We start from the raw sequence: 24,819 nt of genomic DNA, 5'->3' as shown, positions 1-24,819 counted from the left end.
AAATGCTGTTTTCCCTTCCTGGAAGTGCAACGTTGTTGTATTCGGCTGTTTGCTTTGCAGGGCGAGAAGAGGGGAGGAAGCCTAGGAGTTTTCCTTTCTCGAAGTCCCCGTTTTTCATTTCCATTTGCTGAAAAGTCAAATGTTCTGTGGGAAAATGCAGTGGCGAGTAAGTGAGCGCCTTGCTGCTTGGGGCAAAGTTGTCCCCATCTCTGCACCTCCTGTGACCGTCAACCTCTTCTCCAACCTGCCATCCCCATCCACCCTCAGAAATTGCATCTAAAAAGCAAACCAGACCGGGGGCAGGGGGGAGGAAAGGGGGGAAAAACAAGATGTTTTGGACAGGATTGGCTGCCTTTTTCCCCTGTTGCACCCGGTGCCGTGTCCTCTGCCACCACGAACAGGTTCAGCTGTGCCGAGGGCAGCAGGACCCCAATCCGCGTCCCGCCCCACGGGTGCCAAGCGGGACGTCGCAAGCGGGGTGCAAGCAGCCCAGGCACCGATGGTGCTGAGGATGCTGCTACCGCCCAGAGCCCAGGCGGGGATGGCAGGGGAGGACAGATCTCCTCTCCCGCGATCCTCGCAGCGGCATGGGGCTCGTCCAGAAAACACCCTGCTCCAGCCGGCACGGTGGGCAGCTTGGGCAGCTGGTAGGAGCATCCCAGCGGGATTCACCCAGGAGGGTGGGTGGCTCTTCAGGGACTCCAGGGGCAAGCAGGCACCCAAAGGAGAAAGGACTTCAAAGCAAGGAGGCTGCGACGGCTTAAATGAAAAGCACATAATGCTTCCGGATTAAGAAGAAGGATTGTTTCCATTTATTATAATATAAAAATAAACCCCACGGGCAACCAGCGGGGAAAGGTGCATGGGCTGATCAGCAGCCAGCATGAAATAGCAGCACTCYAGCTGCTATCTCCTGGGCTACAGCCCTTTACACCAGGTGAGAATCTGGCCTCCCCCGTGGCTCCATTAGATTGGGATTCCCGGAATAGACATTTCAGGTTCATTCCAGGCTGGAGAATGACTGTGTGCTGATCTGAAATGTTGCTTTTTTAATACCTTTGCAATTTCGCCCAATGGGCCTGGTGACTTCATGCTTGTCACTTCATCTTTCGATTATCTGCCTCCTTCCCTCTTATTGCTCTCTCCCGCCCTCACTTCCTCCCTCCACTTTAATTCCTAATGCAAATCACATCCCCCTCAAAACCATTTCATTTTTTCAATTTAGGGATTTTATAATCCAAATGGAGTAAACATTTCTGGCTGACTTGCTTTCAAAACACGATAAGCCACCTGGATCCCTCCAAAAAAGTGCTGGAAATGCAGGGATGGACACACACCTTCTCCCTGCTCCATCCCGACAGTGAGAGCCTGCAACAAGGCACGRCCCTTTCCCTCTCCTGCCTGACCCCACTGCCATCCCCAGCGTCACCATCATGAAACGTGTCTCTGTCGGCTTGTTCGCCAACTAGTTTTGCTCAAAATGTGGTTCCTTTCTGTAACTCCAATGGGAATTTGTCTGACCTCRCCTCCCAGCCATCAGCTCCCTTCTGGGAGCCAAGAGCCAGCCCGCACATCCAGCTGCATACATTTAACTCTGGGACATCTTCTCTAACACCTGAATCACATTTATGGCTCTTTTCTATGTTTCCTGCAACACAAATTGCAGTTTTCAGGTATCTGTCACACTCCTGATGTCTCCAGTGGTAAACTCTGCTCCTGTCCCCCTTCTCCCTTCATCCAAGGGTCATGYTGGGAAGCCACCACCAGGCACCCAGGGACGCTGCCTCCGGTGGGCTCTGATACAGCATCTCACCCGTGGGGAGGCCGTCAAGCCGAGCCCGCAAGCAGGCAAGCGATGCGCAGAGCTGYTCCTGCCCTCACTGCCACGCCAGAGGCCCTCAGAAGAGCTGGAATTACATCCCATGAGTTAATGCCTTACTATTGCAGGGCAGGATTTCCAACAAGCCCAGCACTAATGCCAAGGGCACATCAGCGCTGCCAGATAAAGGCAACCTCAAGGCCATTTTCAAGACCTGACTCATCTCTCCGCCCACACGGGCCAGAGTACAGAGCACGGCACTGCCTGCTCCATGAGACCTGCTCAGCAGGGAGAGAGACTACACGTGAATGCATTAAAAGCAGGGGCCAGCAGGGACCGGCACAGGGACTGGCGATCGGGATGGATGCTGGCAGTGTCCGACGCTTACCAAAGTCTCTACCATGTTTGGCTTGTAGTTGCGGAGGGTCTTTGCAGCATAGAAAACATCTACCACGTTGTGACACTTGATCATCTCCAGGATCATGGTGGAAGCACAGAAGGTGCCACTCCGGCCACCCCCATTCCTAGTGGAAGAAAAACAACAAGAAGAGGAATGAGGAATCCACATTAGAAAGCTTTTCAATTTTAATGAATCTGGCAGAATTTGTCTCTTTTTACCTACCCAGCATTTATCATCATATCATGGGTAAGCCAAGCAGAGCTTTTACCCACTGCCCCATTATGGGGAGGGAAGGCATGGAGAGACTAAGCTCCTGAGTAGCAATGGGGTGTCCCCAGATTGCACTACAGCCTCCCAGTGAAGTGAGGAAGGGGTTTCACCCCCTCTCCAGCATGCTGCACTGGCCTGAAGACAGCTGCACAGAGGAGCTGCCCTTTTCAACCACGTTGACCAGACAGCACCAACCTGGGGGGGCCTGAATCAGGTCCCACGTGGCAGCAGGAGCTGCTTCAGATCCTGCCCTCGAATCTGCAGCCTGCCAGGCACTTTCTGTACCCGCTCATAGCAGAGCTTCGCAAAAGGAGTAACAGAGCAAGACCTTTTGGACCATTTCTGGGCTGGGTCTCAGGTCACCTTGGTTCAGCCCTGCCATGGACTGATACTTCATGTGACCTTGTGGAGGTCACTTTGTCCTCTGGGACTCCCCCCATCTGCAGGGTGTCTCTGCACTGTTTGCAGAACTCATAACTCATTAGAGAGCGTTGTCTGCAGGAACCAAAGAAATGGCCACGTCCCATATTTTGCCCAGCACAGAGGCTCCTGGGATATCTCCACCCATCTTGGAGTGAAATCATCTGACATGCCCACGTTTGCTCCCCAAGCAGCCAAAGAAGACTAGGGAGAGGAAGACAGAATGTGACGCCAGTATTTTATAAAGCATGTTCTCAAATTATCCTTCGGCTAATGAAGATGGACGAGGCTGTAATTAATTTTTGATTAAAGGCTCGCCTGCTGTCTCTCCCAATTTGAGAACGTGCTAGGTCCCATATGAGGAGAGCGGGCATGTGTGTTTGCGTGAGCACATCCAGGCAGGTGTGCAAGCCAACGGGGATGAGGGGGAGGCAGAGAGCTGCAGCCTCAACAAGAAGCAAACGGGCTGGTTGCACAGCTCCTGTCCACCCCTCTATCACAACGCTGTCACCTGTTGAATGCGTGGGACCTGGTGGCATGTCTGGGTCTCTGCTGAGGCTCGTTGCAAAGGCAGGGGACCATGGTGGAAGGAGGGGATGCTGCTCAGCATAAGCAGGTATCACTTCTACTGAGCACCCTGCTAAGTGAGATGAGCTTTGGTGCTTAAACTCTCCCAAACTATGCGGCTCAAAGTGGCTCARTTTTCATCTAGGCATGAAATTGCCCCAGTGAGGCTTTTCAGAGGTTGTCCCGGTAGGACTACAGCCAAACAAGCTGATGGGAGTCACTCACAAGCAGTGCACGACTGTCCTCCCATCGCCGCTCTCCTTCTGCCACCTCTCCACTTGGGCCAGGAGGTGCAGGAAGGACTTCTTGGAGTCCGGGGTGTCTCGATAGGCCGACCACCGTAGGTACTGGAAATGCCGGACCATCAGGTGCCCTTCCTGCAACTACAAAAAGAAAAGAAAAAACAAACTTCATTAGCCTGAACCTATCGGCTGCCTTCATTTGCCTTCGCAGAGGTTTAATGGGGGACGGAAGGGATTTGCCACACATTAACGCTAGAGGAAGAGGGGACAACAGGAGCACTCACACCAGAGAAAGCCAAGCTTATGGTAAGACCCCAGCAARCTTCCCAGCCCTGCGCTGTCCTTAGGTACATCTGTATTTGCTGCTACGGGTGCTCCCATCCACAGAGGCAGAGAGCAGTGGAAGCAYGCCTTAATACCCTGGTAATCTAGTTAGTTTTGAAATCTAATCTGGTTAGCAGGCTCCGAACGGAGAAGGATTACATCCACAAAGTGAAACGAGGCCAAGGTTTAGCCRGCTGCGAGGCTCTGCTCTTACTCAGAAACACTCCAGGCGTTTTGATGGGACAAAATAGCTGGTCACGCGCTCGAGTTGCCAACAGTGGCTCGAGCAGCACACAAGTGACATGCTCTGTCACACATAAGAGGGCAAAGGGGGGATCAAACTCAGATGGGAGATTCCCAGCTCTGGATGGCTCCGTTCACCCATTTCCTGATGCCCAGTGGATGCAGGGCAAGCACCGAACTTCAACAACCGGCACAACCAACATCCCATCCCCCAAACCCACATGCTCCCCCATCCACCCCACTGCACAAACGGTCACGGCCAGGTGCGTGACCACCCCGACACCTGCTCGGTATCAGAAGGGATTGAAGGGAGCCACCAGGATCACGGTGTTTGTGGGGAGAGGATGGTCAGATGGTTTTCTAAGCTGTGTCTAACACATAATAAAACTTTCCAGCTACAGATAGCAGAACACGAGATAAGAAGTAGTCCTTTCTGCACCAACAGTCTTCGCCGTTTGGGTCACCCAGGGCTGCTTGTGAGTTCTGGAGAGGAGCCAAAACTGATTTTCACAGCATTTAGCACCCCTTCATTAGCCCCTCGCCCCAGGGCAGCTCCACTGAGCAGGACCAGCCAGCAGCTCTTCTGGGAGGTACCTGCAAGACGGGTGGCAGCTGCAAGGTGCATATTTTGGGAGCACCCAACTGTCATTAAAACCAGGCCCTGCGGTTTCTGGGCAGCAGCAAGCAGGAGGGTTGGGGGCTGTTTCAGCACTGATCTAATTATACAGGGCAGCAAGYGAAGGAATCAAAATGTGGCTGATTTAATGGGCCCGGCTGGCAAGCTTGGCTCCAACACATCAAAGGGGCTAAATCGGGCCCGGGCTTGCTTCAAGCCTTGGCTAATTCTAGTGACAGAGGGACTGCTGGCACGAAGCTGCTGAGGAGCACGCTGAAACCACAGAGGCTTTTCTGAAGCTCTTTCAGCTTCTTGGGAGCTCCAATTTAGGTCAGCAATCTGGCTGGGACAGGCTGCCATCCCAGTGCCTCAACACGTTGGTTTTGAGCTGGAAGCCAGAAAGGCAGAGGGAAGGATGAAACAAATGAGCAGAGGAAAGAAGAAAACCTTCAAGACGCGTTCTGAACCTCAGATAAAGGCTTTGGTTGGCTCTTAGGAGGACTTGCAACATCACCCCGAAGCCAAGGTCTAGCCTGACTCCCACCTCCAGGCGAGGCCAGCTGGGATGACTTGGCAAGAACCAGGCTTCTTGCATTTCGCCGGCACTGCCTTGACAGTCTGTTCCCTGGGGAAGTTTCTTCCTAGATCCAGAGATTTCATTCACACTGCATTTTAATTTAGCAATGGGTATATTCAGCAACCTGCACTCAATACTTGGAGAGTAAAGCACATTTGGTGAGGGATTTCTTGCTGACACCCAGGCAAGGCCAGATGCTCCCGTGGGGAGTGCTAATCAAAACCCTCTTTGCATTAGATTCCAGATAATCAGCCAGCATTTATCTTACTTGACCTCAGTTCCCCACTCCGAAGCACTCTTCCCTGCCAGACTGTCAATCAAGCCATTTGTTCCCTTCTCAGCTCTCTAATTCTCATCTGCCCAATGACCTCCAACAGCGCACTGGCCTCAGCTTCTCAGCAACCCTCAGGAGATTTACAGACCRCGGGGACACCATCTCTTCATGGCTGGCATTTATTGGTAAATCAGCTCTTTCTCCCCCATCTCTTCCCTTGTGTACGACTCTGCCTCTGCACGTGCTGCTCATCACGATCACTGTCCTTTCCCAACTTAGCTACGTTTCTCTTCATTTACAGGCAAGCAGAACTGGTCAAGCGTAAAAGCCAGGTATGGAGTGATTATTGCAACAAGAAGGAAATGAAAACCTGAGCAAATCTTCTTGGCCAGCAGGAAAACTACTTTGCCAGTTCAATGGACACCACAGAGCCATTTGGGGAATTCTCCATCCAGGAGGTGTAGGTATGACAGGGTATGGACGGACCTCTAGTCAGAGGGAGAAAGGTATTCCTACAGAGTTATCTCAAGTCTTTGCAAGGAGTTATGAACTCAGAAAACTTGGATTAAGCCAAGTGGATTGTGACAAGTTCCTCTCTGCTGGAAGGAGAGCTTGGGTTGCATCCTTTGGAAGAAGTTGGATAGGCTGAAGAAGGTGCCAGCATCTGTATCACCATTCAGTTAGTTTATTTGATACGTTTCCTAGCCATGCAATGCTTATCTTCAGGATTGCGTTGCTTCCCTAGATGTATCATCCTTGTTCTCTCTGAAGGAAGTTTTTGCTCATATGAACAAAACCTTGGTTGACACTTCAACCCTTCTCCAAAGCAGCAGCTAACAAAACTGACCCAGTCCCTCCACACAAGTTCTCTTAGCCACCACAGCCTAGGAGGCTCCCATCTCTGGCCTGGGTGACCACCTGGAGGTAGGAGAGCACCTGCACACATGCGCTCACATGCACACACAATCCCCATGAGCCCACTGCAGCAGCGTGGAGCTGGCGAAAAGACCCTCACCCGTGTGATGTTCTGGACTCGGAAGAGACGAGACACAAGGTCCTCATCAGCTGCTCCGGAAACATATTCTACTTCCATCGGGCCATACTGCTGGAGTCCAGGTTCAGGCCAGTACTGCAAACAGGGCTGCAGAGAGAAAAGGCACAGCTCACCACGAAGTGCACCGGCACACAGGGAGCACGCGCCATGCGCCGCAGGCAACCCCAAGCGGGACAGCGGGCTGGTGTGGACGCGGGACCAGGGCACGGGCAGTAGGCAGGAGACAGCACACCGAGACGGGCTCCTGGCATCCAGGGTGGCCCGGAGGCTGGGCTGGGGCAGGAGTACCTGTTGTAGAGAGTCAGTTCCCGTCACGGCACATGGCTGGATGGAGGTGGCCTCTGCTYGTTGGCAGAGCTCAGATCTGAAAGCTCAGGTCCACCTTCTGCTACATCCATGCAGCCATCTCCTGACTCAGACCATTTTGATTCCTAACTTTGGAAGGAGCTTCACAAGAGCAGCTTGGCACTAAGATCACCGCTTCGACCCCTCTCTTAGAGGGACCGATCCCATCTTGCAAAGCAGCAGCCCCTGAAAGGTGCAGATGCTCTGGGAAAGCAAATCCCTCGCGCCGTGCTCTTCCCACACGCATCCGGCAGAGCACTGATAGATTGCTCAATCCAAGGGTTGGGGATGCAATTGTTTTCACACCATGACTGCTGGGAAACCAGCATCAATACAAAATATATGATGTTTGTCATTGCACTTTAACAGAACATTTAGCATTTCAGGCCATCTAACGGCTTGGGCCTAACTGCATGGCAAATGTGTTTGAGAAATAATTGGTTATTAATAGGAGCTATAAATCTCCAAGATCTCTAAGCCTTCTAGACTCCGAGCTATAATTTGGATATTAAAACTTCCTTCGGCAAGACATAGTTCAAGTGAGGGATATACCCTCTAAGTCACCTTTCAAAGCTGCCTGCTGTAAAGGCTGATTTATTAGCTGTTGGTCTTAAACTGGTAAACATTTAAGATCCAGATGTCCACAGAGAAGCACGGTTGAACAATGAAAAAATATGGGAGCACTGGATGGTGCCAGGGGACAACCTGCTCCGGGACCTCACTGCAGACCAAGCCAATGGGGTGCAGAGGTGCCCACGCCACAAGGCGGAGAGCAAAGCGTTGCCCTCCCACGCCAGCCCCGGGGAGCCGGTGAGAAGGGCTCTGCGGAAGAGCATCCTAACAGGATGCAGGGAGCCGGGAAGCTCCTGCAATGCTGCAGAGCCTTTCTGAACTAGGGAATGTAACAGCAGGTAGAGATAATTAAAAATAATTGTTTCTGCTCCCTCTTTCGCTGCCCCGGTCGGGATGCAGCTGGGTTCCTGTCTGCTGCTGCAGACGTTAGGTGCTGTAGAGTCACAGCAGAGACGGTGACATGGTGCTGCAGGGCTGGATTTTGGAAGGGACACGGCATCTCTGGCATCCTACCTCTGTGTACACACAAGGGTAAATGCAAATTTGGGTGCAGGATGCATTAACTGGCATCAGCTCCCCTGCTTCAGCTGAACCTGTCCCTTCAGCTCCAAAAATTGCATCCTTCTCCTTCACAGCCACATCTGCAGACCAAACCCTCCATGCTTTAAAGCCTCTTTGCCTGAAGAGAGAAGTCAGGTAGGTCTGTCCCCAAGGGAGCAAAGCCATTCCTCCCCCCTCCCCGCAGGGGAAGAGGCAGCCGTCTGCTCGACCCAGCGATGTGCCAGGCGCCTTCTCCGCCACGAGGAGACCAGGGGCGGCCACCTTGGTCGAGGGACTGGACCCAGGAACTGGAGATCTGTCCTGGCTGCTGCCACCGACCTGCTGCGTGGCTTTGCCAAAGTCACTTCCGCCTACTCTGTGCCTCAATTTCCCCATCTGTAAAGTGCAGGTAGCAATACTCACCCGTCTTTGTAATGCATTTTAAAGCCCRGGGAAGAAAAGCACTATGCCAGAGCCACATAGTACTGCAAACAACAGGCAGCAATGGCAAGACAAATCCTGCTTTCTCCTGAACCTCTCCAATGAAACCTTAGCCACAGTCCAGGTTTCTCTWACTTTCCTGGATACTGGTGCTGGAAGAGGCCCCTCTAGCCCCCCTGGTCACGCACAACTGCTCAGTTCAGTGTGTCCACCAGCAGTTTGCTTGGTTAAATATTAACTTGCTCAAAGAGTAGCAAATTGCTCTGAGCTAGCAAACTAGCCAGGAAGTTCTTCGAGGCCAGGCCTGCCCATTTGTGGCCAGGGGCAGGAGCATCTCCCCAGCRTCCAGGCCTCCGGGCATTCAGTGACAGCGTCTCCCCCTCGGCAAACCTCCATGGGGCAAGAGACCCCCCAGGACATTGCTCCACGCTCAGGGCCCGCTGAACATTATCCCGTCCAAAGGACCTTTTGAGCCCATAGCTTTAACTCAACACGTATGCACGTGCTACATGCAACCACAGAGCTCTGTTCTTGCCCAGCACATATATTTATAGGACACCTCCCTCCATCGTCCCCATGGTTCAACGTGGAAGAGGGAAGTAATTTCACACGGGGCCATCACTTCTTCTGTCTGCGTCCGCCCTGCAAACAGCACAACTGCCGTTTTGGGTCATTCACATGGCATATCTGATCTCAGCTCGTAAAATAATCCAGCTAATAAAGTCTTCTCCAGACATCCATTAAGAGTCTATAATGCTAATTTTATGTAAAAATCCAATATGTCTCCTCATTGAATTAACATTATGGACCTGTAATGGACTCTTAAACTTGCACCGGTGGCGGCAGGAGCGTTGCAGGAATCCCTCTGGGGAACGGTGCATTCAGACAAGGCTGAAACAGGGCTCTAGCTCCCAGGGGACCTTGTGAGGTGCATTTTTGTCCCCCTCTCTGGAGGACAGGTGACAGGTAACGTCTCCCCTCCAGCTCAGCAGATCTGCCTGTCCCATCACACCATAAAACCCACTTTGACACACGCTGACTTCACAAGCCACTGGCGCTCTTGGAAAAGTCAAAGCCTGCTGACCCAACTCCAAAACGCAACCTCCTCTGGGGGAGAGCGCTGAAGCTGGGTGACAGGACCCAGTAAGACTGTACAACCGCTTGTGGCAGGGAGCGAGGAGGAAGGACGCATCTCGCTAGGGAAATGCAGTCCCCGAGGTGCATCTCCTAAATGAGAAGCAGGGAAACTCCATTTTGCACCAAGCTTTACCAAAACCTGTCTGAAGAACTAGGGTAGGACCCAGAGCCTCAGTTTTCCCCCTGCAAGAGGAGGATAAAATCAGTTTTTTACCTCCAAGCTTTCCCGTGTCTTGTTAACCCTAGATCTCCCTGGGGCATACACTGACTTAACCCATGCATGCACAAAAATTACAGTATAGTAATATCAAGACAATGTCATGATAGTCATGACAAGAAGTCAGGCTGGTTGGTGGCTGCATCTTGGCACCAACTAGCCAACACTGCTTAAGGAGRCCAAACCCTGGCTCCCACAGCCGGTCTTGTCTCCTTTTCCAGAGGAGCTAGAGCTCCAGCCAGAGGCTCCAGTTGTGCTGATGCTACCAAAAGCCACAGGGATGTCCACAGAGCAGGGTGRTCTGCTTGGGTGGGCAGCCGGGCTGCAGCGTGCACTCACCCAGGCGGAGTTGGACTGGTTGAGCTGGTTGAGCATGACGATGGAGGTGCAGCCGTAGTCATACACCAGCCGCCAGAAGTCGGTGGTGGTGTTCTGCAGCGGGTGCAGGGTGACGATGAAGGCAGCGCTCTTGGTGTAGCTCTGCAGAGAGGGAAGGAGCACAGTCAGGACATGAGGAGCAACCCAAACCCTCTGGGTGGGCAGGTGGCCTCCAGCCACGAGCATCACAGACTCACAGAATGGTTCAGGTTGGACAGGACCTCTGGAGATCTAGTCCAACCTTTCCATCCCCGCTGAGGGACAACCTTACAGAGGTCACTGCATCGCCCGAGGCCCACGTCCCAGCCTGATCCCCTCCCAAACCGGCTTCAGGGAAGAAGAGGAAGGAAGAAGGACTGGGCACAGCAATTCCTGGTGCAGGGGACAAGTTTTGCCCTCCGGTTGCCTCCTGTAGAGCTCTGCAAGCAGCAGCCCAGCGTGGTGACGGGCCCAACTCTGACCACGTTTCCCTGCTCTAATTGCCACTAACTCCACCGACACTAGGAGCAAACCTGTTTCAAGACCTCAGAAGCACTTAACCTCCTCCAAGGCTCATCCTAGTGCTTCCAACACTATAAAAACACGCCTAAATTATCTCCGTATTTGGCTCTTGCAGTGAGGGGAAGAAAGAACATGCTTTAGGCTCTCGGATCTCCTGAGGAAGCGCGTTTCGCACACCTAACTAGGTACCAAAAAACCCACCTTTGATCCACAAACAAGCATGAGCCGTGGATGCTGGCTGGCAGCCCGGCCCCAAGAGCTGCATGGCAGCTAACAGGGCCCCAAACGAACGTGCCCCTGTGCCGCTGCAGCGCTCGGGCATCTCTAGGGACTGAGGGAAGCAAAGAGACAAGCAACTCGAAAGGCRCCAGCTCTGCTTTGGCTCCATAACGCACCAACAGCTTCTTTTTTCCCTTGTTTTGGAGGAGGAAAGGGAACTGGAATGAAAACTCTCTAAGGGCAACCAAAGAAAAGAAGGGAAAAAAAATAAATGATTCTTGCTAGGGTTTCAAAAGTGCCAAGTGCTTTCAGGGTAGCTCTCCATCTCCAGCAGCATCTGCCTTATGTCACTGCTCTTTTGCCAGGCGTATTTACAGCAAGGGAGCATCTCTGTGAAGTGTTTCTGTGCACGGCGGCTTTCTTCTCCTCGCCGGGGAGCAACAAAAGGTGCACAGGGAGAAGGAACACTTCAAAGCCCCTCCTGACCTGATAAACTCAACGCTGGGGCTGGTGAGCACCTCCTTGGAAGGCCATGCGGCTTTGAAAGCAGCGCAAGGGAACGACCTATTTGGCTCCATCCTTTGCTTCGTGGTGCATCAGCCCCAGCGGCTGTGTCAGCCCTTCCCCGATATCCCCAGGCTGAACGGCAGAACTCGGCCGATCTGTGCCGACTCTGCACGAGCCTGCGCAAGCTCTTCCAGCCCTCGGCTCCCCGCAGAGGCACAGCGGAGCGCTTCCTCGCCCCAGTCTCACATGACAAATATATTCAGGAGTGCTCGGTTCAGATAAAAGTCCCAGAGCCCACGAGAGAGCCTGAAACACCTTCCAGTCCTAGCGGTGACTGCCACGGGCCCGGATTACGGAGAGCTTTCTGCCGCCAAGGATGGCGACGGGAGCAGGGAGGACGTTCATCCTCACCTCGCGCAGGTATTTATCGGCTCAGCCTCCGGCACCCGTAATCCTTCTGCACCGGCATAAATGCCAGCAGAAGGTGCAGCTGGCGATAAAGCGAGCGCTGGCTCTGCCCGCCCATGTTGCAGCGGTCCGAGCACGGCGGTGAGGGGCAGGAGAGACTGATCGAGTATGACGGATGGATGGATGGACTGACTGACTGAGCAAGCCGCTTTGGCACTTAAAGGAAATGAGACGTTTTATCAGAGAGAAAAATGAATTTATCCCTTCAGCGAGAATATCATCCAAAGGGTTTTTTCTGCCTGTAAAGCAAATTGTCTTCTCTGACCTGGGCTGTCCCTGTAGCAGAGATTAAGGAAAGGAGGCTCAGTGATGTATAAAAATAAAATAGATATGCAAACCTCGAGCAAGCTAGAAACAAAGCTCACATGCCACACAAGTCAAAGCCCTGAGCTCGCTTCAAAYAGCTGGCTGGTGCCCCGGAGCCGCTCTTACCAGCCGCCTCCAGTTTACGCACCGCTTTTGCTGCGAGCGGAAGCAGCCAACAGGCAGACGAGAGCTGTACGAAGCAGCAGCAACGTGATAAATTGCCTGTGGGGTGAAAAACGCTGGGCTCAGCCAGAACATGTGGGTGCCCAAATGCAATCAGAGGAACGGAGGCGAAGGGGGTGGGAGGCTGCTCGGAGCCCGCACGCTGCGCCTGGGCTCAGCGCTGCCCGCGCACCGCTCCGCAGAGCGCCCCGACTCCGGTCGGGAGGCAAAACCGGTTTCGGTGATAAACGACCCTTCGCTTTGCGCCACCGGCGGCACGCCGGGAGCTCCCGGCGGCTGTGGCCCCTCTGCTCTGGTTTACAACGGCCACCAGGTTTGAGAAGGCTCTTGCATTACGGGCGCTTTTTTCCAATCGGAGCAGAGGGACTCGTGCACGGGAGCACGGCGGAGCGCTGGGAAGCTCGGCGCTAACGATTCTCTCCTTAGAGATTTCTCTCCCTTTTCCGTACTCTAGTTTCCCTGCAATATAGACGAAGATGAGGCCCTGACCTTTCTTTGTGTGCGTCTTGTGAGAGCAGATGAAAAGCGCTTTCGAGGCGAGCAAGATGTCCCTGCACAAAAGATGAGGTGAAGGACCCAGCTAAGTAAGTCCTTCCCCTGCCCCRGCCTTCAACGCCGTTGACCGATCCCCACCCTGTGCACAAGAGTTCAAGATGACACGTGCCCGCATCTTGGGGCATTTGTGTGAAACRAGCCTGGGAACTCAAACTGAGCCCACGTCCAGCCTTGAAAARCCGCCCCGCAGCCCGAGACAACCCACCGAACACAGCCCCATGTGCTCCTGCAACGCAATGGGTGCCACATTGCACCCTGGATCCCCCAGGCACCCTCTCCAAGCACCCGATCCCACCATCGGGGTGATCCCAGCCAAGGCACTCGGCATTTATACCAACAAGGATGCTCAGGCTCTCCCCATCCAACCTCCTTAACGGAGGCACGCACCATCCGCGGAGCTGCCTCTGGTGGCAAAGGGAGTCCTAAGGGCTCTCCRGCGCTGCAATAGCGCAGGAAAGAGYCCCAGCCCTTTGCCCCCTCGCGCACTTACATCAGTTAAGGCCGCGTTGATGTAGTTGTTGCTGTCTCCGTCTACGGAGATGAGGAAGGGAAGGCATCGGTCTGGCGGCAGGACGTCCATGCTGCGGTTCTTCTCCCGGTTGCGGGGCAGCAGGGCGATGCTGCACTCCTCCACGTCCAGGTGGGGAGTCACCGAGTTGAGGGTCTGCAGGGACACACGGCTCCGCTTAGCRGCCTCCGACGCCCTCCTTTTCCCACCCGGAGCGGGGTCCCATCTCCCCCGGCTTGCAGCCCAGCGAGTCGGAGCGYCACTCACCTGAAACTCCTCCCGCAGCTGCGAGGAGTTGCTCTGAGGCTCTATCCTGACCATCTCCTTGTAGGTGGGTTTGAACTCGCTGGCCGGGATGCTCGTCTCCCCGCACAGGCAGGCTTCCAGGATGGCATCGTGAATGAAGACGTACTGCTCCTTTTGCAGGAGGAAAGAGAACAGGCTGAGTCAGCGAAGCGCGGAGGGAAGGGTCTCCCCACCTCTCCCACYGTCCGCGTGGTCCCCAGGAAAGCCCATCACCCATTCCTCTTCTGGGCAAGGCCAGGGTTGCTCCTGCTGCCCTGCAGGGACTTCTCCACGGCAGCGCTGCCTGCCCCAGGCAGGCCACCCTGCAAYGCCCTGACAAGCCGAAACAGCAGGACAGGGTGCTGGGTTTCCATGGGGACGTCAGCGGTGGCRATGCCAATCGATACACTAGGCAGCAAGAGCTTTAAATCCTGGCAGCAGGGTGGTGCAGCGAGAGCGAGTCCTCCACCACCTGCCAGCATTGGCAGCAACACTGCCCCAAACGTTCCCAAACCCCACAACCTCTCCAGAGGCGAGAGGAAACCCCAAGGGCTGACGCCATCTGGGACATCTCGCCCTTACCCTTCCCCATCTTGCATTTCAGCCACTAATGGATTCGCCRCCCCGGTCCCCTCCTGGGTCTTTCCCTCGCACTGCTGTGGCACGGAGAAGTGCCATCACGGCAAACGCGTCCCTGGCGGCAGAGCCGCTTCCCCGCTCACCTCCGTCTGGATCATGTTGATTCTCCGYGAGCACAGGGTCTTCACGCAGTTGTAAATGTCCACGACACCCTCGCACTCGGCCATGTCCAACATAACGTCCAGGACGATGTAGCAGCCCGTTCTGCCCGTGCCGGCGCTTGGCGGGGGCAAAGCAGGGGAGAAGACACCAAAAGCGTTCCCAAATCCGTACGGCATCGGCGGGAGAGCGGAGACATGGCCCGGCACAGCGAAACGTGCAGGCGGGCAAGGGCCGGACGTACGGACGCRACCAGAGGGACAGACACACGCACACATGCATCAGCCAGGGCTTCACGCCTCCGAAACCTCAGCCCAGAGCCTGCTTTTGCTTTAAACCACCCTCCTCGCCGTCTGCACAAAAATACCGCTGCAGGGGCTCCGCAGGGGCTGGGCCACCGCTCGGGCTGCGCGCGCGAGACTGGGCACTGGCGGCAAAGGTTAATTATTTTATTATTTTTTTTTTTTTTAAGGAACACACCAGGAATCCCTGCTTTGGGCAATAAAAAAACAAGCTCGCGGAAGCACCGACAGCCCCAACCTCAAAGGGCCGAGCGACGCCGCTGCGGCCCAAGGCTGGTGGGAGGAGACGGCCGAGCATCCAGCCCGAGAAGGGAGGGAAACGTCCCAAACGCGGGGGACGGAGGAGGAGGAGGAAGAGGAGGAGGGCAGCGGGGCCTGCCTGCGCCAAGCCAAGCAGGGCRCTCGGAGCCGCAGCACGGCACGACGCAGCAGCAGCGAGATCCCGAATCCTGGCACATTTGCTCTGCCACAGCTGAAAAGCTGCTGTGGCTGAGCCTTGCCAGCTCCCGGGACGTACCGGGAGCAGAACAGCTCCCCCCGCTCCTTTTCTACGGACTCTTTTACAGTGAAATCCTAATTTCTGGGGCTGATGAATCACTCGGCGTGATTATCAGTGATTACAGACTCCGGGAACTAATCACGCTTGCTGTTGCCGGTGAATGAATACTGATGAGGCAATTGGCAGGGAGAAATCAAATAGAAAATCCCTCTTGTTCATCAGCTCCTCCTTGTTTGCCCAGCACAAGAAGAGCCATTAACCTGTCGCGCGGGGAGCCTCGACGCCTGCTCGGAGGACACCAAGCAACCGCTTCTCTTTCCAATTCTGCCCAGCTGCTCCGTCCGTTCTCCCGCGGCCAGAGCCCYGGGGAAAGCCCCTGGCGCCGAGGGCGAGCGGCGGCGCCCCGCGGGCAACGGTGCCTCCGTCCTCCCCTGCAYGAGGAAGGTCTCGGGAGAGCCCCAGCACCGTGAAGGGTGCTGGAGCAGAGGGCTCAGCACCCCCAGCAGGCACCGGCTCCAGCTCCTCCCCGAGAGGGTGCGATCGCCCTTTCTGCTTGATGTGCTCTTCCAGGGATGGGCAACCCCCCGCCATAACCCCAGGGCTCCTTCTCTGCCAATTCAGAGATTTCCTATTTCCCCATTAAATATTTCAGTGTCCTTCAAAGCTTTTATGTGCCRAGCTTAATGTCGAGGATCTATCCGAAATACAGACGCAGCAAATTTCCCCGAAAGGGACCCTGCCAAAGCCTGGCTCGGCTCTCAAAGCAGACCAGGCGCAGCAACACGAATTGGGGCTCCCGGGCTGCCGYGAGCAAAATCCCTCCTCTTCCTCGCCACGCGCCGCTCTCACCTGCAGTGAATGACGATGGGGCCGGCGTCGGGTGGCGTGGACGCCTTCACCCGCCGGATGAAGGCCAGCAGCCCCGTGGCGTGGTAGGGGACGCCGTGCTCGGGCCACGACGTGAAGTGGAACTGCTTCACCTCGTGCCGCGCCGAGTAGCCCCTCTGCAAGGGAAGCACCGGGCAGCGTGAGGCCCTGGGGAGCGAGAAGCTACCAAAGCTTCACTTGCTTCGTACGGGGCCACCAAGATGCTGGACTTCCCGGGCAGGTCCCCAGTTTCGCCTTGTTTGCACCCAGCTGAGCCACGGCRAGCCGTTTGCAGAGCACCGCAGACGAGCTCTCTTGCCGGCTACAAGCAGGTTAAAAATGAGCGCAGGACCACCCAGCACCGAGGTGGCAACGCTTGCCTCGGGGAGGACTGGATTTGTTCCACGGGGATCTTTGCTCATAACTAGACAGTAATTTCATGTTCCTGTAGATTAAGGGGTAAATTACACCGGCTCTGTCCCTAGGTGCCAAGCTGGAAAGTAATTGCCACATAACCTCCGCTCCAGACTGGAGGAGAAAAACCATCATTCATCCCCCTTTGCAATTACCTGGTGCCTACCCTGGAATTAAATGCTCACTACTGACCCCAAAAACAAAAGCAGGGCTGGCACCCAGRCACAGGGACTGCGGGGGGACCAGACTCCGGGGCAGGGATGAGGCCTCAGGGCATTTGCCCATGGTGGAAGATGCGAAGGAAACTTCAGAGGTCCCACCTCCGTGGAGGGGAAAGCTGGGGTAGATAAATAAGACCCCGGTAATAACGCTTCTCGGATGCGGAGAGCCGGCAGCTTACCCTTTCCAGGGTGAACGTCCGCACGGCGTACTCCGCCAGTGCCTCCGACTTCACCAGGGTGATCTTGATGTCCCCGTACATCTCGGAGTCATCCGGCCAATATTTGGAGCATTTCACCTGCAGCAAGCAAGCAGACAGGCTGGGGTCTCAGCTGCACAGAGGGGGTTTCTCGCAGAGCTGGGAGGGAGAGCGACCGAACGGGGCCTTACCCGTCCCACTTCCACCAGCTTGGTTATCATCACGATGCTGGAGCAGTGCTCCTGCCACACCATGCGCCAGAAATCGTACACCATCTCCTGCTTGGGACCTGCAGGGCAGGGAAGGAAGGAGACCTGCGATGGATGCGGGGCAACACCAAGCAGCAACAAGTCGAGAGCCGAGCCTCCTCACTGCTCGGCTACTCGGGGGAACAAGAAGCCMCCTGCCCCAAAGGGCTGCAGTCCAAAACGCCGCTGAGGTTCCCCCTCTCCCTCCCTGGTGCTGACAGGAGGGAGGCRATGACTCACCTTGGGTGGCTATGAAATGGTTGGACCTGTGGTAGCCCTGCAAGGCAAAGACAAATGTCAGTCCCCAGGGAAAGATGCTGCGGAATCAGGATCCAGCCCCACAGAGGTTTGCCATGGGAAATGCTTCCCAGTGACCCAACCGGCGGCAACTGTGYATGTCCGCCACAGTCTGCGGCCAGGCTCTGGTTACCAGCACAAGCTCCACCAGCTGGAGCTCRCCACTCCTCAGGATGCAGCAGGCTTGGACCTGATTTCCAGCTGATCCCTGCTGAAACCAATCCCTGCCCAGCCCGAGCCCTTCAAAAACAGCACAAAGACAGCAAAAACCTCCGGCAACACCAAAACTACACATGGCCGGAGGGCCGAATCCTCCAAACCGCAGGGAACCATCATTACGCACCTGGCACACCCCATCCTAGGAAAGGTCTGAGCCCACCAAAGGCTGGTGCAACCCGTGACCCTCACCCCTTTTCCTAGAGAAAATTGCCAGCAACGCGACACACGCCGGCTCTCGCCCACCCCGCYGCCAAGCATGGAAGGCGGCGGGTAACACCATCGCAAGAGCACTAYTAATGATATCCGAGTCGGAAGCAGCCGTAGAGCACCGAGTAACGGCCCCGCTCCCCTCGTTCCCCAGCTGCTTGCTGCAAACATCACTAACACTCAACGGGGACATGTCAGCTCCAACAGCACAGCGCGTCTTAGCCAGCCGGTATYGGGCCAGGAGAGGCTCCAGCTGCCGGCGCCCACCGCGAGCCATTTCAGCGGCGTTCGTTTTCACGCACGGGGTCTTTTTTTCCCCACRGGGAAGGAGCGATCCTGAGCATGCTTCGACCGGGCTCGCTCAGGAGATCGGTAAGGAATTAAGCATGCRAAAACACAGAGCCCTTTCAACAGCACGGGATCGCTGGCCAGGCGCTCAAATCCTGTCCCGCCGCTCCGTGGAATCGGTGGTGACGCCAAACCGAAGGGACCGTGGGTACCCCTCCGTGCTGCTTGCACGCCRGCCAGCAGCCTCAGCCTCGACCGTCTCCCGCAGACGGGGGTGATGGAGGCTCCTCTACACCCYGTGAGTCCTTCTACACCAGTGCGAGGGATTTGCTCTGGTTAAATTTGACTTTTTTTCCAAGTGACCGAAGCTGACCCAAGGAGGACCTTTGCTCCCCATCACCCCAGGGACTCCACGCTTTGCAAAAGCTGTGCCATGGAGAGCAGAAATTCTCCCTTCCCTGAGCCGTATCCATCTTCTCCATAAACTTTATCCGGATGCTATTTTACACTTTGCTGCCTAGTGTGAAGGTGCAGCRCCTGGGAGGAGAGCAGGAGCAGAGAGAGGGGAAAGGAGAGGTGAACTGGCTACTTACTTCACGGTTAATCCGGATCTTAATGATCCCAATCGGACACAGGTTCAAAAGAAAAAGATCAGAGACAGAGACGTTAGTGAGGCACAGTTCAAGAGACAGGTTAGAGCACCGTCGCCAGCCAGAGCAGGCCACAAGGAAGAAAGGACACGCAGGGATGGGGACAACCCACAGCAGTAGTGATGGGTCCCCTCTGCTAGGTGATTTTCCGGGCAGGAGAGCATAGTGGGATTTGCTGCTTCTCGCTGGAGATCAGAGGGAGCCTCTTTTTCCTCCCCGTGCCGGATGCCGGCGTTCACTGAAGCTGAGATTGATGCCTCCCTCGCTCTTAGTGTTCCCGGGGAGGGAGGCCACAGCCGTGGTCCTCGGCACGGCACACCGCTAAGAGCCGTCCAACAAGGGGGACCCCAGGCCGAGTGCCCCCTAGACTCACCCATGCTGCTGGGATCAGGGAGCGAAAGGAGACCCCTCGGGTGACAGGATCAGGAAAAGCCCATGGAAAAGAGGGGACAGCAAAGCACATGAGAAAGGAGGGCAACAGAGAGGAGCACGGGAGAGAAGAAGGGAGACGGAGGAGCTCTAGGGGACAGTGACATGGAATAAGCAGAAATTGCTGACGGGCATAAGCCAGATGGGCTCTTCAACATAGCGGGCTAGAAGCCTGCTGGGATGTGCAGTTCAGCCCCTGTCAAGCCTGCTCTGGGCTGTCTCAGCTCCCTCATGCTGCTGATTTTTTGGGGACAAGCCCCTTTCCCTCGAGAATTGCTCCTCTCAACCCAGACCTCATGCCAGCACCCGTGGCCTCAGGAGCGGCCCATGGGTCTGAGCGCGCCCCAGCAGGCCCCATCCCAACTTACGTCAATGTAGTTGGCATTGATATAATCCGAATTGGGATCTCCCAGCAGCGGATGGAGCTTGACTCGGTGGCGGTCGTCTGGAAAGCAAGCCCAAGCAGGTGCCATAAGAGCATGGAGGGGTGCACGTGGCGACTGTGCATCACACCCCGTGTTCAGTCTCTGGGCTCTGCACCCGCCTGTCACCAAAAATACCGCCAGAGCCCCTTGCTCCCCAGTCATTGCTTTTAAGTCAGGCTGGTAATTCAAATGTGTGGGACTGGAAATGGGACCCCTGGCCCACAGGGGCTCACAGTGGTGGGACAGACAGCAGAGAAAGGAGGTCCTACATGGGACCGGCAGTGCACCAGCCCTAGCTGCCCCAGAAAGCACCAGCCTGGGAGAGGAACGGATGCCCCATCCACAACAGCAAGGTCCTCGTTGCCTACGTCCAAAGCAGATCACCTGCTCCCTAGTTTGGATGTAGGAAGTTGAGTTTCTGCCACTCTGGAGAGGTTTGGAGGTCCTTAAAATTCATCACTTATCCTCTCTGCCTCATCCACCACTGCCTGGACTTCCACATCAGAAGTTCTGTGGGGCCAGCTGGACTTTCTCTTAATTATATATAGTGAAACAAAGTTCAGGCTATCTAGAGCCTCTCAGCACCATGCAAAGTATAACAGCAATGTTATTGCCACTTTTTAAACCACCCCAGGATGTGCTGTCTTCAAAACTTATGCAGCTCCAGGAGCCAGTATTGGTTATGCTCCAGCCCTTGCACTTGTTTTGGTGGCTCATGCCCGATGGGAGCTCTTAGGCCTGGATGCCCTGCGCTGAACAAGGAGGTCTCTTCTGCCCTTGACCAAACAAACCCAACCACAGTTAATTCTTGCCATAGATCTCGCAATTACAAAAAAAAAAAACAAACAAAAAAACCCCAGACCTTTCGAAGGCTTTTCAGGTTTGGGGTGGGAGAGTTCCTAAGCCTTTGCGGAAGGCACTCACATGTTGACATATGATCCTGTCTCCCTTTAGTCTTGTCTTTCTTCTTGGAAGCATCCCAGCCTTCAAAGAAGCTCTGAAAAGAAGAGAAGCCTGTCACGGCCCGAGGAGCAGGGCTCCGGGGTCTCCCTGGCCCCATTCCCCACCATCTTCCCCAAAAGCAGCAGCCCCAGCAGTTCTCCCCTCCACCTTGAGGCTAGGTCCTGCCTGCCCTGAAGCCCCAACCATGGCTCCGGAGCACTGTCTGCAAGCTACACGCTTCTGTTGCATCCACAAAATGCCCCATTTTCCAGCAAATTATATGCTGCTTGTTTTTTCCAGGTTCCTTTTTTACCTCCCAAGCCCCTTCTCTGCCCAGCACAGAATAGGTTTGTGTGTAATAACAGTAACATTCATAGATTGGCATAAGAGGAGGAAAGTGGAAGGAAATTACATGTTTTCTCCCCTCCCATAATATCTGAGTGCTTTCAAATGACTAGTTCCAAGAACATACAGCAGCTTTTCAAGGAGCACTAATGATTATAGCCAGCCTTGGTTTGTCCAATACATAAAAGAGGGGGAAAAAGCTTCTGCACTTGAAACAACTAAGCATTAAACAGTAATTTCACTGGGAAATTTCAATCGCCAGACCTGTAGGACACCAAGGAATCAGGAGATCAACCCTGCTGGGTRCGTTGCAGCAGAGCCTTGCAAAACATCTTGCTCCGTTACAAGTGCTCCAGCTCGCTAGAGTGGGATGGGCATGATGTACCCAGTAACTCTTGGAGGTGATTTCTTTCCCCCTGGAAGAGACAGTATCACCCTCTCCTGTCTCCCCTCCCTGGGGTTTCCCCGGTCTTGGATGCTGCCAGATTGCAGAAGAGAGTCCTTTTATCACAGGACAAGCACATTGGAGAGAGGGAGAACTTGGCAGGGATCTGTTATTGTGCAGATGCCCAGCAGGACCTGAGAAAGGGAGAAGCATTTCCAGCAGCTGCGGGAAAGCCTAGATGACTTGCTGAAGGTAGGAGAGGGCTGGAACATCCCCTACGCACACATGCCACCTTGCCAAGTCACAGGGGACTTGCCTCTCCTACTTTTTCCCACCACCCAAGACTCCAGCATCTGATGCTCTCACCTCGTACTCCTGCTTGAAGCCATAGCCCTCCGCAGTCTTCATCTGGTTGATATGCTGGAGGAGATCGGCCACCCGCACGGCGGGATGGAGCTGCCCGGTGTGATACGGAGACCCTTTGCGGCCACACTGCCGGCGGGGAGAGCCACCGAGCAGACTGCTGGACTCGTTGACCACACTGCTCCGCTGGTCACCTGCAGAACGGACGGGAGAGACAGGGGCTGTCGGAGACTAAAGGGTTGTACTGCGTCCCTGCTCAGCTCTGCGCACACGCGGAGGAGGCTGGAGAGGGGACTCGGAAACACCCCAGGGCAGAAGCTGCTGCTGACCCCAGCAGCTGTGTAGGCAGRCCAGACCCCGCGGGCTCTTTGCAAGGCCGGGGGCATCGCCTCTGCAGCTATTCATGCACTATCAACCTAGAAAGGCCCATTAGAGCCTTTTAGGATAATATCAATCTTTTCTGCCCATCTCCTACCTCAGTCACAGCAGACCTCCTGAAAGACTGCRGGAAAGACTTTAAAGGGGTTTACATGCTTATTTCCCATCGATTCGAGCACTTAACTCACATCCAGCCCAATAAAAGCCAGGCACACAAACACCTTTCACTTCAAGCCTCAACTTCAGAGATCGTGTCGCTGATGAATCCAGCCCTAATGGTTGATTTTCCTTACTGCAAGATACCAGTGCCTTATTTCCAGCACTGACGCAAATGGACTTGGCTGCTGTTTAACGGGGTAACTCATGCAGAATTTACCTGGTTTATGCTTCTGCGATATAATCAACAGCAGAGATGGAGCCAGAGCAGGACCTCACCGCACAGCTGCTGCCTGGCCAACGCACAGTATCCTTAAATCTGGGTTTGTACAAAACCTGATGCTTTCCGTGGCTGCCAAGAGATGCAGCTGATGCTGTTCTCCCCCAGCACCAGTCTCTGGCCGTCTGCACACTGCTGACAAGCAGCTTCGCTCCAACAGCGAATTCTGGGTGCTGTTGCCCTAACAACACTTCTAAAATCACCCTTGCCGGCTCGTTTGCAAAGCTTCTTTGCTCTGCAAGAAGCAGCCCCTCGCCTCACATCCATATCTCGGGGCTCCCACCCCAGGCAGCAGCTGGGACAAGCCGCTTCGCTCCCACCGACCTTCACTTTCCCCACACCAAAAGGAGGCGGCAGGTCTGAGCCGCCTGCTGCGAGACAGGGAGGGAGAAAATCTGCATATAAATCAGCCTGGTGAAGAGCACTTTGAAAAGCCACAATAGGATAGTCACTAAAAAATAATGCACCTATACAGATGTACAAAAAAGGCGGAAAAGTTTGCCCTCTGGGCTTCTCTTATGCGCGAGACAATGCAGGGAATCATATTAATCCAGCAGTCCGTACGGAAGAGATGTGTGTAAGCAGCATCTTGAAGTTACTGTAACAGATGTTATTAGCATATGGTTGAAACTGGGGCATTGAACAAGTTATTTTACAACTAAATCAGCCCAGAGACGCATACTCCAGTGGGTGTTAAATTATCAGTCTCCCTCTAATACGAACGCTGTGTCTCTTTAACCCTTCAAATCCCAGGGCTGCTCAAACCACAGAAAATCATACTACAGCTTAAGCGCCTCGCTGCATTCGTTGCCTGAAAGCTATTGTAAAGCTTTCAACTGCAACCTAAGCTAAATTGCTGGAGCTGGGGCTTACCCAAACTTTAGGAGGCTGCATCCAGCGTCTGAGTTGGTGTCTGAGCTTGAACACCGCGAACAGCCTCAGTCTTTGCTCAGCTCTCTGCCTCCAGAGAGGTCAAGACGCACAGATAAGTTTATCTGGCTCTAGCCACCCACCAGTATTTTTCCTTCAGCAGAGCATGGATTATAATAAATGTTATTATGGACACAGGTTAGATTGATGCCCTTGACATAGACGTTTTTATGTACCTGCGCACCTATTCACCCTCAGAGCATGGAAAAGCCTGCAACGTTAAGCGCTGCAAGCTGATAAAGAAGAAAAGGATCTGTGGTTGAGCCTTGGAAAAGTCAATATTTCAGCAGTTYTGGGGACACTTAGGAAAACAGGGGTCAGATCCACAACTCAGAAGAGACACAAATCCCGGCAGCGCACACCCGGGTCGCAATGCACAAGGAAAACCTTGCAGCAATACGATGCACGGAGCAAGCCCTTAATTAATTAAAGGGAAACCGTGTCCAGGCTGGGTGGGAGCAGGCGGGGAGGGGGACGCCCCGACTCCCGGTCCTTACCCCTGTTGCTGTAGTTGTGCGTATCCATGAAGGAGAGCCCGAGCCTCTCGTCCTCCTGCAGCGTGCTCTGGTCCGTGAAGCTCCGGTCGATGGCGCTCATCATGTGCGTCTTCTCGTGGCGGTAGTTAATCGTCGCTTTGGTCATGTTGACGGGTTTTCTGCAGGGCGGTTGCAACAGGCAGCGGGGAGAGAAATGAAAACACGTAAGCACGGCTGAACTGATGATGCTTTTAGATCCCCCCCCCGACCAGTTCAGTTTATGTCGGGGACTAGGTTTGATGTCCGCTGAAGTTTCGCATGCTTTGAGACACCAAATCAGCTAGCGGGCGCTCGCCCCACTGCAAACCCGGGCCGAAGTGGCCAGCGACTTGTTAGCGAAGCCCCAAGCCCTTCCCCGCTCTCCTGCCGCCGCACGGCCGTGCCAAGGCACCAAAGCAGCGGGGCTGCGAGCCCCGCAACTCTCCCGTGCCCTCGCATCGCTCTCGCGGTGCCCCGAGCCACTCCCAGCCCCCAGCGATCCCAGTTATTCGTCCTAACCGTCCCCTTCCTTTGCCTCCCCGCTGCACGGTGGGT

General features: G+C 54.7%; 1 protein-coding gene across 1 annotated transcript in view; it reads right to left on the bottom strand.

Annotated features, from left to right (window-relative positions):
- The window catches only part of PTPRU (protein tyrosine phosphatase receptor type U), a 77,790-nt gene that overhangs the window by 4,412 nt on the left and 48,559 nt on the right, over positions 1–24,819 (bottom strand). Inside the window, exons 17-31 of the mRNA XM_085306226.1 lie at positions 24,247–24,404; positions 22,009–22,199; positions 20,895–20,967; positions 19,914–19,990; positions 17,696–17,732; positions 17,399–17,496; positions 17,190–17,306; positions 16,358–16,512; positions 14,692–14,827; positions 13,952–14,101; positions 13,667–13,840; positions 10,399–10,539; positions 6,768–6,893; positions 3,702–3,859; positions 2,208–2,343 (exon numbers count right to left, since the gene is read on the bottom strand). Coding sequence (XP_085162352.1) covers positions 2,208–2,343; positions 3,702–3,859; positions 6,768–6,893; positions 10,399–10,539; positions 13,667–13,840; positions 13,952–14,101; positions 14,692–14,827; positions 16,358–16,512; positions 17,190–17,306; positions 17,399–17,496; positions 17,696–17,732; positions 19,914–19,990; positions 20,895–20,967; positions 22,009–22,199; positions 24,247–24,404 — 1,927 coding nt within the window. The remainder of the gene's footprint in view (positions 1–2,207; positions 2,344–3,701; positions 3,860–6,767; positions 6,894–10,398; positions 10,540–13,666; positions 13,841–13,951; positions 14,102–14,691; positions 14,828–16,357; positions 16,513–17,189; positions 17,307–17,398; positions 17,497–17,695; positions 17,733–19,913; positions 19,991–20,894; positions 20,968–22,008; positions 22,200–24,246; positions 24,405–24,819) is intronic.

This window comes from Rhea americana, unplaced genomic scaffold (assembly GCF_003343005.1).
Source record: "Rhea americana isolate MKP2758 unplaced genomic scaffold, rheAme1 scaffold_234, whole genome shotgun sequence".
NCBI classification, from domain to species: Eukaryota; Metazoa; Chordata; class Aves; order Rheiformes; family Rheidae; genus Rhea; species Rhea americana.
Note: the sequence above shows the minus strand (reverse complement) of the source record. Positions and strands in the feature narration are given on the sequence as shown.